General features: G+C 36.9%; 1 protein-coding gene across 2 annotated transcripts in view; it reads left to right on the forward strand.

Annotated features, from left to right (window-relative positions):
* Window positions 1–15,128, forward strand: part of LOC107739051 (receptor expression-enhancing protein 3) — a 34,161-nt gene extending 19,033 nt beyond the window's left edge. The window contains exons 3-8 of one of the 2 annotated variants that reach the window (XM_016551020.1): window positions 4,052–4,128; window positions 5,724–5,844; window positions 6,182–6,295; window positions 8,508–8,643; window positions 11,121–11,257; window positions 14,271–15,128. In XM_016551020.1, the coding sequence (XP_016406506.1) occupies window positions 4,052–4,128; window positions 5,724–5,844; window positions 6,182–6,295; window positions 8,508–8,643; window positions 11,121–11,257; window positions 14,271–14,351 (666 nt within the window). In that variant the 3' untranslated portion in view covers window positions 14,352–15,128. Of the gene's footprint in view, window positions 1–4,051; window positions 4,129–5,334; window positions 5,431–5,723; window positions 5,845–6,181; window positions 6,296–8,507; window positions 8,644–11,120; window positions 11,258–14,270 lie in introns of those variants that run through there. The other variant, XM_016551021.1, reaches the window with a different exon arrangement.
* Window positions 15,129–15,951: the final 823 nt, after the last annotated feature.

Below are 15,951 nucleotides of genomic sequence, written 5' to 3' on the forward strand. Positions count from 1 at the left end.
GAGGTAAAAAATGATATAAATACTGTTCGGTTTCTCGCACAAACCGATCGTTTCGTGTCTTAGGACATCAATGTGTCGTCACGAGCCGCAGGGTTTAATTTGGTTTTGTTTGTGTATGTTTTATGACTCTCAAAGCTGTGATTCCCATCCACTGACATTATAGGACTGACAGACTGCAACCGTTTGAGTTAAAAATCTCCGTTTGTGTTCTACTGAAGAAACAAAGTCAACTACATCTTGCATGCCCTGGGGGTAAGCAGATAAACATCACATTTTCATTTTTGGGTGAACTATCCCTTTAAATCTGTTTTATATCTTTATAATGTACTGAAAACCACCACGACATAACTGACTGCGTTTACCTGAATGATTGTCGAGATGGGTATTTTGTCATAATTGTATGTGTATGTGTCTGTTCAGAGGATATCCTTTTGCCTTTTCTCTCTGGAATTGTGTAAATACGAACAAATTATAAACTTATACTCTATTATGGTTACATTTTGCAATTAATCCGCGGATCACATGCATGCCGAACCGTGGGGCTTGGTCCGTACGGATCACGGATCAACTACGATCCGTTTAACCACTACCCAACATCACGGATGTTTATATGCTTTGCTGGAATGTTGAATGTTCCTCAATCTTCAAGTGGAAAGTCAGTTTCGGTAAACTTAGACTTTTAATAGCAAGCCCTTGGAAAAAAGAAGAAAGCTCAATCGACCACAAAAGCTGCTTTTTAAAAACATGCCATAACCGTTTCTGCGTTTGCCTTTTTAGTTCAGACGATTAATTGAGAAACCTCTTTCAAATAATTTTCAAAATAGAACTGGACAAATGATGATTTGTGTTGCAGGCCTTTTATAGGGCCGGTGGACAAAGCCTGTGTTTACTAGCATAGACTAGATGCTCTTAGAAACCACACTGTGGTTTTTCCACTCTGAGCAAATCTGTACAACGTCTACAACTCCTGTTTGTTAGATAAACAGATTGGTCAGCTCATATATCTCACTGTTTGTCATAATTGTATGTGTATGTGTCTGTTCAGAGGATATCCTTTTGCCTTTTCTCTCTGGAATTGTGTAAATACGAACAAATTATAAACTTATACTCTATTATGGTTACATTTTGCAATTAATCCGCGGATCACATGCATGCCGAACCGTGGGGCTTGGTCCGTACGGATCACGGATCAACTACGATCCATTTAACCACTACCCAACATCACGGATGTTTATATGCTTTGCTGGAATGTTGAATGTTCCTCAATCTTCAAGTGGAAAGTCAGTTTCGGTAAACTTAGACTTTTAATAGCAAGCCCTTGGAAAAAAGAAGAAAGCTCAATCGACCACAAAAGCTGCTTTTTAAAAACATGCCATAACCGTTTCTGCGTTTGCCTTTTTAGTTCAGACGATTAATTGAGAAACCTCTTTCAAATAATTTTCAAAATAGAACTGGACAAATGATGATTTGTGTTGCAGGCCTTTTATAGGGCCGGTGGACAAAGCCTGTGTTTACTAGCATAGACTAGATGCTCTTAGAAACCACACTGTGGTTTTTCCACTCTGAGCAAATCTGTACAACGTCTACAACTCCTGTTTGTTAGATAAACAGATTGGTCAGCTCATATATCTCACTGCTCAGTTTAAATGTTGAACAAAGAAACCTCTGCATGGTACATATGCGGAGCAGGAAAGGAATACGTCCATTCACAATCAGGATACTTCAAAGGGATTTTTCCTTTGGAAATCGAGGCTACACAACTGCTTATCCACATGCAGCGCTGAACAGGAAAGTCATGCTTGTCTTGGGTGCCGGCCCATTCTCGAATCGCCTTCAACCCAGTTCTTTAAACGAGATCGAACAAAGCGGTGGAAATTCTGCTTACATCTCACATGCTTCTCTAATTGAAGCCAGGTAATTGCAGACTTGTAATAAATAGGATTGTCTGGAGGATTATGGGAGGCAGGCTTCTACATCTGATTAGATTTCTTGCATCGATGCAGTCAGCAACCAAAGCGCTCCACGCTATGAAAAAAGATCACCGCTGGTGGATTTCGATTGATGGTTTGTCACGGAGCGGCAGCTTTCCTGTGGCTGATGCAACACATTGATCTCTCTCAGACCGCTGAAGGTTCATTGGGAGGACACCAATTAAATCTGACGCCTCCTGTCAAGCTGGTAATGCTGCCTCTGCATGGATTCTTTTGACTTTGTTCAGTGAGGCTGAAAATATCACCTAATACCTCCGAGAGCTGCAGCTCAAGGTTTGGGATCACATGACTGTCTGCACGGGCGTTTGAAATTGAAATGCTAAGAAGCTGGCTGAAAGCTCGCTGTGGTTGGGAGCAGAGGAGAGGTAAAGCATACCAAACAGGTCCTGCTGCAGAGAGACACACACAGAGAGCTGGGATGGAAATTAATGTCACGGCCATAATGATTTTTTGTTACACTCGATTGTGTTTACATCTCCCTAGGAAAAGAGGTGCGCACCACTCTGTGCAGAAAGAGAAAGACGTTGTCTCTACTGAACAGGAAAAAAATGCATGGATTTTATTAAAATATTCTTTAGCGTGGTACCAGGTGTTTTATGTTAGAGTTAGTGTGGCGCATCTACTTGCATTGGCAATAGGTGATCAGTGCTGCATTAAGAATAGCACTTGGAATGCACAATATATCTGTACGGTGTATTGGGATCATCCAGTTTGAGTTTTTCTTTGTTTGTTTTAATTGCCGTCCAGCTGTTAGAGGCAGAGACAGCTTATTCTTTCACCTCAACTTACCAGTAGATCATCAGTCCATCATAGAGTACAACAGTTCCTGCCCACTTTTTCATTGGCCTTGGTTCCGGAAGTGCCCATAGGGATTTTAAGTCTTTGTTAAAGAGTTATAAGCCATGAATTAAACCAAACAGCTAAGAGGTGAATCACAAAATTACAAACTTTAATTTAAAGCAAAAAAAGGTACAAAACTATGTATTTAATGGCTTAAATGAGGGAAAGAAGTACAATTCCAAGAAGCGACTGAGAATGACTTAATTGTTAATTGAATATTGAAAATGGAGGAATATTGGAGAAATAATTGATTTAAAGATTTTAAATATATAATATAGTTTACATTTATTGCTAAATTTGTGTGTGTGTATATATATATATATATATATATATATATATATAAACACACAAATTTAAATAGAGAGTGTAGGGAGACTTGGTTATGTAATTTGCAGTGCTTCATGGGAGTTGGGTGAGTGCTACAGAGATTTTTATGCTGAATCATGGGTAATGTAGTTTTTCATCACGAATGGGGGAAAAAGTTGAAGAAAAATGTGGAAGTTAGTTGAAATAATGCAGGCTGTTGGCTTCTTAAAAAGCACATACCATTGACTAACAAACAACCTTGTAGTAGGCCAGTCTTTAATTTCCCATGGAGAAAGCGAATGGGATTTTTAATTCCAGGACCAGACTGTTGTACTCTATTATGACAGGCTCTCCGGTATACTTGATTGTCAGTCTCAAAATTCTGTTGTCAGATTTATTGGATGATGATTATAAACTGTAGATTTGATCATTATCATTTACAGTCAATTTAAGCATAGCTGTGTTAGCTTCATGTCTCTCATATCACTCCACAGGCTTTTTCTTTTCACATAATCAATAATACACATTTATGTATTTGGGAAGTAATGGGGTACTGTACATGACAGTGATTACTTCATGTCAATATTGACCAGAATTGACCAGGGTTTATTTTACGACAGTGGCCAGTTGTTGTTTTGTGTGTGTGTGTGTGTGTGTGATGGCTCATATCTATATTTAAAAAATAAATTAATTAATTAATTAAATATGAACAAATACAGGTTATTAAAAAAAAAAACTCAATAATTGATTACTGTATAGGTCACATTTTCTATATCAGTGCACTTAAATCAAAAAATGTGTTTATTTAACAGTTTTTTTTTTCCTTTCTGCTGTGTTTATTCCTAATTAAGTACATGAATGTGTGTATTATGCAATCCTCAGTGAAAATCACATTTGTTTTGTTCCTTTTTCAGGTGCGATGGATGATGTACTGGATTGTTTTCGCCTTGTTTACAGTAGTGGAGACCGTCACAGATCTAACCATAGCCTGGTGAGTCTGACGCCAGGAGTCTTCCTTCACTCCAGCGACGCATTTACCTGATTACAAGTGATTCATGTCAGGCTAAAGAAGCAAGCCAGTTCATTTAAGAGCTTGTTTTTGTTTCCCTAGACAAAGGAATGCAGGGAAGCAATCAGGGTTTAATGAAACGAAGTTGCCATTTTAATTTAGAGTAGCACAAATTAATTTGTTGGAATAAAGCTTTAATGAGTGTAATTATGTTAGATGATTAATCAGATGGAACGTGGGTCATCATATCTTACTTTCTCCCCTCTGATCTGAAGGTTTCCCCTCTATTACGAGATCAAGGTTGCGTTTGTGATCTGGCTATATATATAAACACACAAATTTAAATAGAGAGTGTAGGGAGACTTGGTTATGTAATTTGCAGTGCTTCATGGGAGTTGGGTGAGTGCTACAGAGATTTTTATGCTGAATCATGGGTAATGTAGTTTTTCATCACGAATGGGGGAAAAAGTTGAAGAAAAATGTGGAAGTTAGTTGAAATAATGCAGGCTGTTGGCTTCTTAAAAAGCACATACCATTGACTAACAAACAACCTTGTAGTAGGCCAGTCTTTAATTTCCCATGGAGAAAGCGAATGGGATTTTTAATTCCAGGACCAGACTGTTGTACTCTATTATGACAGGCTCTCCGGTATACTTGATTGTCAGTCTCAAAATTCTGTTGTCAGATTTATTGGATGATGATTATAAACTGTAGATTTGATCATTATCATTTACAGTCAATTTAAGCATAGCTGTGTTAGCTTCATGTCTCTCATATCACTCCACAGGCTTTTTCTTTTCACATAATCAATAATACACATTTATGTATTTGGGAAGTAATGGGGTACTGTACATGACAGTGATTACTTCATGTCAATATTGACCAGAATTGACCAGGGTTTATTTTACGACAGTGGCCAGTTGTTGTTTTGTGTGTGTGTGTGTGTGTGTGATGGCTCATATCTATATTTAAAAAATAAATTAATTAATTAATTAAATATGAACAAATACAGGTTATTAAAAAAAAAAACTCAATAATTGATTACTGTATAGGTCACATTTTCTATATCAGTGCACTTAAATCAAAAAATGTGTTTATTTAACAGTTTTTTTTTTCCTTTCTGCTGTGTTTATTCCTAATTAAGTACATGAATGTGTGTATTATGCAATCCTCAGTGAAAATCACATTTGTTTTGTTCCTTTTTCAGGTGCGATGGATGATGTACTGGATTGTTTTCGCCTTGTTTACAGTAGTGGAGACCGTCACAGATCTAACCATAGCCTGGTGAGTCTGACGCCAGGAGTCTTCCTTCACTCCAGCGACGCATTTACCTGATTACAAGTGATTCATGTCAGGCTAAAGAAGCAAGCCAGTTCATTTAAGAGCTTGTTTTTGTTTCCCTAGACAAAGGAATGCAGGGAAGCAATCAGGGTTTAATGAAACGAAGTTGCCATTTTAATTTAGAGTAGCACAAATTAATTTGTTGGAATAAAGCTTTAATGAGTGTAATTATGTTAGATGATTAATCAGATGGAACGTGGGTCATCATATCTTACTTTCTCCCCTCTGATCTGAAGGTTTCCCCTCTATTACGAGATCAAGGTTGCGTTTGTGATCTGGCTTCTGTCTCCCTACACAAGAGGAGCTAGTGTCATCTACAGAAAAGCTCTTCATCCTCTGCTGTCCTCCAAAGAAAGGGTGAATCTACGCTTCATACACTGGTTTTGCAAAGCATTTATCCAAATATTGTATTATTATTCGCCATATTCAAAATGAAAGATGAATTTGTGCTTTCATTGCACAGGCTTTGTCAACAATAAAACATATGGAGGGCTTGTTCTCCTCCTCTTTAAAATAATATATAGCTTCTTTTTTTTTTAACCTCTGCTGTTCTGCGACACTATAAGAACAGACCAATAGTTGAGAACTACTGATCTGGTTCTTCTTTTGTAGTAACATATATTTGCATATTTTATTGTTTGATTATGTGCTTGGTGATCAGAAAGTGCTCAATCTTGCCCTAATGTTCCTGAAGGAAATCGACGACTACATTGTCCAGGCGAAAGAGCGAAGCTATGAGACCATGGTGAACTTTGGCAAGCAGGGCCTGACCATCGCTGCAACTGCTGCTGTGTCTGCTGCTGTCAAGGCAAGTGTGTGTGTGTTGGAGATAGACAAACAGAATGAAAGAGCGCTGTTTTGAACAGTTTATATATAGTTCTGCCTCTGATATGTAGGTTTATACTGTGTGGGTCAACATGAAATCAAAACAGACCCTATTTGCTTTCTTAATAATCTTTTTCTTTGAATGTTCTGTTTCACTCAGGAATACACTACCCTTTGAAAGTTTGGATTAAGATTGTTTTTTTGTTGTTGTTGTTGTTGTTGAAATTATTACTTTTATTCAGAAAGGATGCATTAAATTGATCAAAACTGACAGTAAAGACATTTGTAGTGTTACAAACATTTGTATTTCAAATTACTTGATATAATAAGAAATGTTAGTTGATGATGATAATAAGAAATGTTTCTTGAACAGCAAATCAGCATATTAGAATGATTTCTGAAGAGTCATGTGACACTGAAGACTGGAGTGATAATGCTGAAAATTCAGCTTTGTGTCACTGGAATAATTTACATATATTACATATGATAAAATAGAAAACTTTTGTTATTTTAAATTGGAATACTATTTCCTAATATTACTGTTTTTACATAAGGGACTTAATTCAAAAACACTTTTAAAAAATCATACCAACTCCAAACCTTTGAATGGCAGTGTACATCAGATTATGAAAGTAAAAGGGTTGCAAATGACACTTCACCTTAACCTCTTTTCCTGTCCCTATTCCCTGTGCAACAAAGATTACAAGTGCACTGGCACAAACCTTCAATACCAGCAATAAATGACACACTAATGACTTCCATTTGCAAGCAAAGGTCACTGTTCCTTTGTGAAACCAACCCAAGGACATTAGTATAAGTGCTGTAGTAAATGTAATCATGCTGATATCCTAATCAGAAGCAGAACACAGGTCTGCTCAACAATGCTCCAGTTTTCATTTGGCCACTGTCCTGCCTAGGCTCTCTCTGAAAAGATGCCGTTATTGAAAGACGTCTCTAAAGTGGAGCCAATGAGCTTGTAAAAGGCTTGTCAATCTTTATTCTTGAACGCTGCCAAATTTTCCCCATCATAGCTCTTCTTCCTTGCTTTTACTCTATTTCTGGCATGTTGTTTTGTTTTGTTTTGTTTTTGACATATACTGCCCTATAGGAATACTGCAGCCCTGCTCTCTTCAGTGCAGGTAATGCTATAGAGTGTCTACAGCATGTGGAAAAGCAACATCATTTTAACAGCTTTTAGCTCATGCTTTCCTTTTTCCATTTTTTCATTGTTTTTCTACATTTGTGCCGACTCTGACATAGTGTTAAGCACTAATAGTATTATTACATCATTTTAAAACATTGATGTTATGAGGTCTAACATGTGCCTATCCAAATGTTTTTATTTTTTATCTCCTGTTCTTTGTTCAGTTAAGCTCAGTTCCAAAAACCAAGTGCGCTGCATATGTAAGCAACATTTTAAGGCAGAATTATATTCTAGCATATTTATGCTTCCTTCTAAACGTGTGGTCACTTTAGCACTTATTTTTTCCAATTTCGCTAGCAAAAACGATGCATTGTCCATATATTCGAGGAAATTAACAAGCAGAGGCTGGTGCTAAAAAAGGACTTTCAGTAGATTTTGTAAGGTGTTACCACTCTCAGATCTTGAATCTACCATAGTATCTTCCGTCATCAACAAAATGCAAAATGAATGAGTGTACAAGTATGAAATCAAACCTACTGTGGGTAAAAGTCGCATATTATTATCAGTAATCACTGGGATCAGATCATATATACACAATGCCGAATATGACGTTCCAGAATCACACCTAAATTCCTAATATCAAATGAAGATCCACTGATATGCTCTTCATGCCAGAGTCCTTTTTTTTTTTTTAAATATATTTTATTAAATAGTTGTCATTTGCCATGAAAATAACCAAGGAAGCTGGCATGGTGTTTAAAAAATACACCAACCAACCATTGTCCGTATTGATAATCTAGTGATGTATTAGCACATCTCCCACAGAAATCAATCTGTGCTGTTTGTTCAGTTGACAACAGGGCAGCTCACTAGGTAGCGGGTCACTTGGAACTGATCCCAAATCTTATCAGCATTCATTCATACATACATGCATGTCATAATGATGTCATCATGGATGTCCATGCAGTCTTGTAATGCTCAGTTAAAGCTGTTCTGTGTGTTGTCAGCGCTGATGTGTTTATCCTAACTGGGGGCTGTTTTTTCTCTACAGGGTCAAGGTGCCATCACAGAGAAGCTTAGGAGCTTCAGCATGCACGACCTTACCCAGATCCCTCATGACGACGCGTATTCATCATACAGCTCCAACCCAGCCAGAAGAGCCATCATGGACCAGCCCGACGGAGCTGGTATGTCTTACCTCTCAGATTAATTATTAACACACCATCCTTTGTTTCCTTTCACACTGGTGTTTCTCAGCTGTGTCCACAACAGAAGGCAGATGCCTTACTCTTGCCTTAACAGACAGAAGCTACTTGGTTTCAAAAGAGCTTCCAATGCATTATCATAGGCACACGCTGTCTTCATAAACCATCATAGTAGACAGGATAATACACAAACATTGAATTCAGACGTGCTTTGATGACGCCTGCGAAGGCAGCATTTTACAGCCTTTGTGTGACGCATCTAGTGGGAAAGTGTCTGTAAAGATGTTCAGTAGCGCAAATAAAGCCATCCAGCTTTCATAATGATATCTCAACTAAATCTCACATGCTTCTGGAAATCACTGCCGTGTTAACTGGTTTTGGAGCAAATGGAATGGATTGGGTATTTGTCTCAAGCATGGGAGAGTAATAAGTAATAGCGGCACGTTCCTAGCATGAAAGGTCTAGTGCTGCTTTGTGAGAAGATGAAGAAGAGGAAAAAGCAGCTCGGGGAGGCTCTGAGCGGAATACCTAATGTGCTTCTATCTCTGTATGCTAATGCGTCCGCCGCGTTTGAAATTCCGCTGGCATCCAGGTCATTTTCATCTCGTCTGCAATGAAGCCATCAGAAAGCCAGCTCCTCCAAAATGGCATTCCCTTTCAGAGGCTCAAAGCCAAGGTGAAAGTTCTCGACTGATCAAACGAGCTGCTAATTGCAGTTTGAATTTAAAAATGGGAGGTAGCCTATAAAGAGAGAGGAAGTGTGTTATTTATTCGCTCATGCTTCAATGTTGGGTTTTGCTTTTTCTAAAAGGAGCAGAGATCAGCTTTGAATGACAGGCATAACATAAAACATGCCTGTATATATTTTTAGGCTGTCCTGTCTATCATATTCACACAAGTATTAGGGTCTTCTGATATTAGAGAGTAGAGCTGTGCAATGTGAATGCATATGTTCACAATGGTTTCGCTGGCAATTGTGAATTACGCAGTGATTTTAATGTGCTTATTATTTGCCCATTAAGCTTCCTAGAGAGCGTGTCATTAGTTTTTTCAAATATATGCAGGTAAGCATTTCTGTTAGTTATATTTTGTCGTATTGGTTTTTATTAATAATGATTGCATTTGGCACTTTAGTGAAAAACAGGTTAGAAAACATGCCTTAATTATCTTAATTCATTTCTACTCTTTTATAGGCAATGTAGCATTACCTAAATTACTCTATTTTACTCTAATATAGGAAATTACTTAAAACCATAATTTGAACCAAACAATCATTGTAGCAAGGCAAATACATGATATGTTTAATTAAAAGTATAAAGGGCTTGTATGTACATATATATATATATATATATATGTATATATGTATGTATATATATGTATATGTGTGTGTGTGTGTGTTTGTGAGAAGTTATATCTCTCCTGGTTATGTGTTTGGACAAAGACCTGTCTGCTAGATCTTTATATTTGTCCTCTTTCAAAGCTCTTTCTGCTTAGCTTGCACAAGGTCTTAACAGAACTAGAATAGTTCTGGAAAATTAATCGCATACTTTTCTAAATCCCAAGAAAGTTGTTATATTTCAGTAATTGAAAACAGCAGTGGGCGTGGGAACAAACAAAGGAAGGCTTTTCAGCATCATCGGTTTATGTATTTCTTCTGCCCCCTTATGGCGGAATGGAGAACTGACATGCTAAATTAAACCTTCAGTTCTGTGCAGTGCAGTATGGTCTTGTTATAACCTGTCCTTTGGGTGATGGAGTGTGCAGTGAATCTGCTCTGGCTGGATTGCCGTTAGGCGTCCTGGCACAGGTTGACTCTGCCTAGCTCCCAGCTCTACCCGGGGAGCCCAGAGGTGATGGTGCCAGGAGCGGCCTGAACCCGGCAGCTGCTCTCTCTCTTTCTCTCTTCCCCCGCTTGTCCTTTCTCCACGGCTGAAATCACATTCCCACCCTTCACAAAAAAATGGAACTGGTCAGTTGCGACCCAAAAATAAGTCTGTTCAGATAGAGAAATGGACAGTAAAAACAATGCTAAATGCAGAATAATACACAAATAATAAACAAATAATCTTGTTGACATCCAGTCAAATTCTGCTGTATTTTGGCACAGATTCATGTGTCACCTGTTTGTCAAAAATGTCACGTGCTTACAAAAGTTTCCTATCTAGCATAATATCATCTTAATTTTTTCCCCATATTATTGGGCCTATTCTTTATTATTAATGTATTTTAATATTATTGAATAAATCTGTAAATGTTTTCTGCTCTTTGTCAATGTAGGATGTATTTTTTGTACAGTAGACAATTTTGATTCTTTGTTACTGGGTCGCCAATGTCAAATCTGGGCCTTAAGACAAAAGCTGTTTGAGGAGCAGTGATCTCGATCATGCCTGCTGTTCTATCTGATCAAGCGCTGATCTGTGTGTTCATCTTGTTTTCTTAACTCTCAACTTGTTTTGTAGAGTATTATCATGGTGATGACGATGACAGGAGTGATGACGAGGGTAAACCTGTGTACTCTGAAGATGAAGCCGTGTCTCATCATGGGCTCAGACGATCTCAGAGCGTCAAAATCACCCGCTCAAAACTGCGCAGAGATGTAAGTCCAACAAAACCTGATAGCACATCCCTATTTTGTTCTTCCAAGACTCAGTAACTAAATAAACATTACATTACACTTGTAAAAAGCCACTTTTTATTTGCTATATTTGATTAAAAATGCAAATGTTTGAATGCAGCAGGATTTAATCATTGTTTTATAAATAGAAAATGGATATAAAAATACAAACGTACTTTCTTCTTTGAAAATAGCAACTCATTACTATAATTTTTCTGTAAATGTAAAGGACAATAATTGTCATTATAATAAATACAAATGTCATTATATAATCACAAAATATTGTGCTACATGTAGCATTTCAGTTAATCTAAAACCTTCATTTAAAGGAATAGCTCACCCCAAAATTTGCTGAAAATTTACTCACCCTAGAGCCATCCAAGATGTAGATGAGTTTGTTTCTTCATCAGAACAGATTTGGAGAAATTTACCATTTCATCGCTCACCAATGGATTCTCTGCAGTGAATGGGTGCCATCAGAATGAGAGTCCAAACAGCTGATAAAAACATCACAATAATCTGCAAGTAATCCAAACAATTCCAGTCCACCAATTAACGTCTTGTGAAGCAAAAAGCTGCATGGTTGTAAAAAACAAATACATCATTAATATGTTTTTAAGTTCAAACTATTGCTTCCGGCTAAAATCTCTTCCTCTTCCATAATTGGAGGAAGCATTATTATGGACTATGGACTTTATTTTGGTCAGAAGTGAAAGTTTTAAGTTAAAATGCCTTAATGATGGTTTTGTTTCTTGCAGACACGCTGCTTTTCGCTTCACAAGATATTAATTAATGGACTGTAGTCATGTGGATTACTTGTTGGTGTTTTTATCAGCTGTTTGGACTCTCATTCTGACGGCACCCGGTGGTTTTTCAGGCAATGCGAAAAAGGAATAATTCGCAAAACTGCAATGGAAAGGTTATTTTTTTTTGCATTTATAGGTCACATAGCGTATGTAAAAAGTCATATGATCATTCTTCAATGTACTATAACCTCCGAGAGTAATGCTAAATTCCTCTAAATCTGTTCTGATGAAGAAACAAACTCATCTACAACTTGGATGGCCTGAGTGTTGGTAAATAAATTATCAGCAAATTTTCTAGGGATGCACCGAATGTTTGGCAACCGAAATTATTCTGGCGAAAATAGCAAAAAGACTGAATAAATTGTACCGAACAATGATGTGACGCGATCAAATAGCAACCAGCGTAGAGTAAGAGGCGCGCACTCTTTATAATGCAACAAACATGTCAGCAGTGTGGAAACATTTAAAACTGTCCGAGAAAGATGCAAAAATCATTACAAGCACCGACAGCGAGAGACTGTTTAGTACTGCATTGCATGTCTTCGATGAGAAGAGGAAGGGGTGATTGTTGCTGGTTACTGTATGATGACTGAAATCGCGAAATGGCCTTAAACAAATAGTAAATAAACTGCAGAATGTTATGTTTTCTAATACACGTACGAATTGCATGTAGCCTATTCTGACAGCGCTGCACAAACTCGCGGCGGATCTGCTTGTTAACCAGGGTTCGAAGTCCAAAGCGCCAGGAAAATCTGCGCTGAAACAGTAGGCGTGTTTCCATTACCCCTTCAAATTGTGCGAATTGAAAATACGCCTAATGGAAACGCTTCAATTTTGCAAAAGCGCCCATATATCGCAAAAAAGTTTTTACGCTCACATGAGGTGGTTTTTCAGGCAATGCGAAAAAGGAATAATTCGCAAAACTGCAATGGAAAGGTTATTTTTTTTTGCATTTATAGGTCACATAGCGTATGTAAAAAGTCATATGATCATTCTTCAATGTACTATAACCTCCAAGAAACACTTCATAAGTGGCCGCGCTCCAGGCTTTCCTACCATTAATGCTTAGACAATTTACACTGCACACGTCTCCGGTGCAGTGTGGCTGTGATACGGCCACTGAAGCTGATTGCGGCCACTCTTAACGTTAGTCAATGCTTGTGTTTATTCCAGCCGCGTCACGCACATTTCTGAAGAGGCTCTCTGTGCTGCTTCTGTAAAGATACACGCATACGCCTCCTTTGAATAAATATCGTTGTTCTTTAAAATAAAATAAAAAGTAAGACAATAATAACAATAATAGTAATAGTAATTACAACAGCTGTGTTAATACATTTATTATAACATTCACACGTAGTGTTCAAATTATGATCTGTAATATTTTCTAATGTTTTAAAAGAAGGCTCTTCTGCTTAGCAAGGCTGCTTTTATTTGTACAGTAAAAAATACATGCCTGATTCAAGAAGGGGGTCTGATGGCCAAAAAATATTATTTTACTAACTTATTAATTTTAAGTTAAATTGTGCTTTGTTGGTATAATGTCTGCAAGAATGCTAAAAAAAATGTTCAGTGTTAAATATTTAAAAAAAAAAAAAAAAATTATTCTTTGAAAAGCTAGACAAAGCAGTAAAAAGCACATTTTGGCTATTTCATTTATGCAATGGTGCAAAAAACTGGTAAAATACATGGGGGAAAAAACCTTGAAAAACCATGTTCGGTTTCAGCTTCGGCCAAGAATTTTCATTTCGGTGCATCCCTAAAATTTTCATTTTTGGGTGAACTATTAATTTAACGTGGAATCTTGACTATTTGATCAATTGAATTTTTTTTTTTTTTTTCTGTTATTACACCTTTTTTTATCTGTTGCATTTTGCTGAAAGAAGCATTTGAAGTTTAGTAGCAACTCGCTTACTCTTAATTTATATATTCACATGAATTTGAATTTCTAACATTTACAGGTAGGAATATAACAGTAATATATGCATTGTAGGAACCCACATTATTCAGAAGCATTGTTTCACTACTGTAAAGTGACATCACTGATGGAAGTTTGCTGTGCCATTTTTATAATTTAGTTGTTGCAGTCCTTAATCAAATCATATTACCTTATTGATTATGGCTTCCCTCTTGATTTGTCCTGTGCGTGAGTTTAATCATGGTAACCAATGCTTGTCATTCATTGGTCACAGGCACGCTATGGATCTCTGAAGATCAAAGGGAAGAAAAGACCAGCACTCAATGCCATGACTTACTCCAGCGTGGATAACTGAGCTGACTACTGATGTGTGGGAAGATGTGTCCACTTTATCAGACAACCAGTGTGTTCATATTCTTCTCTTTCCATAAGGGTTGTGGACTTTTTTTTTTTTTTTTTACTTTTTCATGGATATACCAGCGGATCTATTTATTACTTCTACCAGCAAGTGTGTACATACAGTGAGTATCATGAGTTAGAGTAGTATATGAAACGTATGGGGTTTGACTGATGGGTGTATTTGTAACGGGTGGCTTTATTGGTCTGAATTTGACATTCAGATGTCTTTAGCTCCAGTATTTGTATTTAGACATGTCCTCTGTGGATGGGGGTTTTATATTTCTGTTTTCATACTTTTGCTGCCTTTTAGATGATGTTTTGAGTAGTTTTTACAATTGTAGGTTAGGTAAAAATTCAGATTCTTAAAAACTTGTAAGTGATTTGCCAGCATCAGACCAAAAGTTTCTCTTATCAGTAATAGAGAAAATACCAAAGAGAACAAAAGGCAGTATTGCGTTAATGTTTTTAATACAATTTTCAAATGTTAAAAAAAAAGTCATCTGTTGTTTTCTTTATTATTGATGTTACGTTGGATTAAAGAAAACCCCTTTTGCACATTCTTTAAATCCTCGATTGAAATCCTTCACTTCTGGTCTTCATGCAGAATGTTCTTTAACTGGGAGAAAGGCCACACTAATCTCTGTTGTGTGTGCAGGTAATTCTGTTCTATCGTGTGGCTGTGTCATTCAAAATGAATGCAATAATATGAATAAAGCCAGAATATTGTAATGCATTTATTTGTTATTGTTTTATACTTTATTATATAACCAAATATTATTTATTCTGCTGTTTGGCAGTTGCGGTATGCTAAACTTTCAAAACGTTTGAGCAATTTCTTCTATAATTACAGCATGTACCATTTTTACCATGTGCCATCAATACATGCATACATTTAAAAAAAAAATATTAATCTTGAAAAGGGTTCAAGGACATGGTATGTACCTATAATTATGCAATACCAATGGGCAAAGTCAAAAAAATATTTAAAATGTAAAATGATCATTCAACATACTTAATATATGTAGTAGGTGATGTTGATCTGATTTTGGAGCAATTATAGTTCCAGTCAAAAGTCTGGACAATTTGTTTCTCATGATCTTAAATGTCCAGCATACATGTATACTCTTGAAGTTGCTTTAGATAATGCTGGTTGATGACTTTTATTATTCTACATTGCATTATTAACAATAAAGTAGGTGCGTGGAGACATTTGACTCTTATATCCTCAAACACCACAGGCACTAGTTTAGGACAGATGTTGAGCTGTTCTTGTGGAAACAGTCAAGCTCTCACGACTATTAATGAAGCGTTTTGAGATCCAAAGCAGAATCTGAGCTTTGGGCTTCACTCCGAGTGAGAGCAGAAGGAGTGAAGATGTCTGAAACTCCCATCAGACACACATCATTAAAGTAGAATGGCACAGCTTCGTCATCTTATCTTCTAACGTTTCTTTCATCCAGGAGCACTCGTGTATTTAATGTTTAAAGTTCCTTAGAATTCCGACTCCGATTTAGTTTAATAAATACAACACCGTAATCAGATTGCAAAGGGTAAAC

The sequence above is a fragment of the Sinocyclocheilus rhinocerous genome, unplaced genomic scaffold (assembly GCF_001515625.1).
Source record: "Sinocyclocheilus rhinocerous isolate Xijiao unplaced genomic scaffold, SAMN03320098_v1.1 scaffold1066, whole genome shotgun sequence".
Lineage (NCBI taxonomy): Eukaryota > Metazoa > Chordata > Actinopteri > Cypriniformes > Cyprinidae > Sinocyclocheilus > Sinocyclocheilus rhinocerous.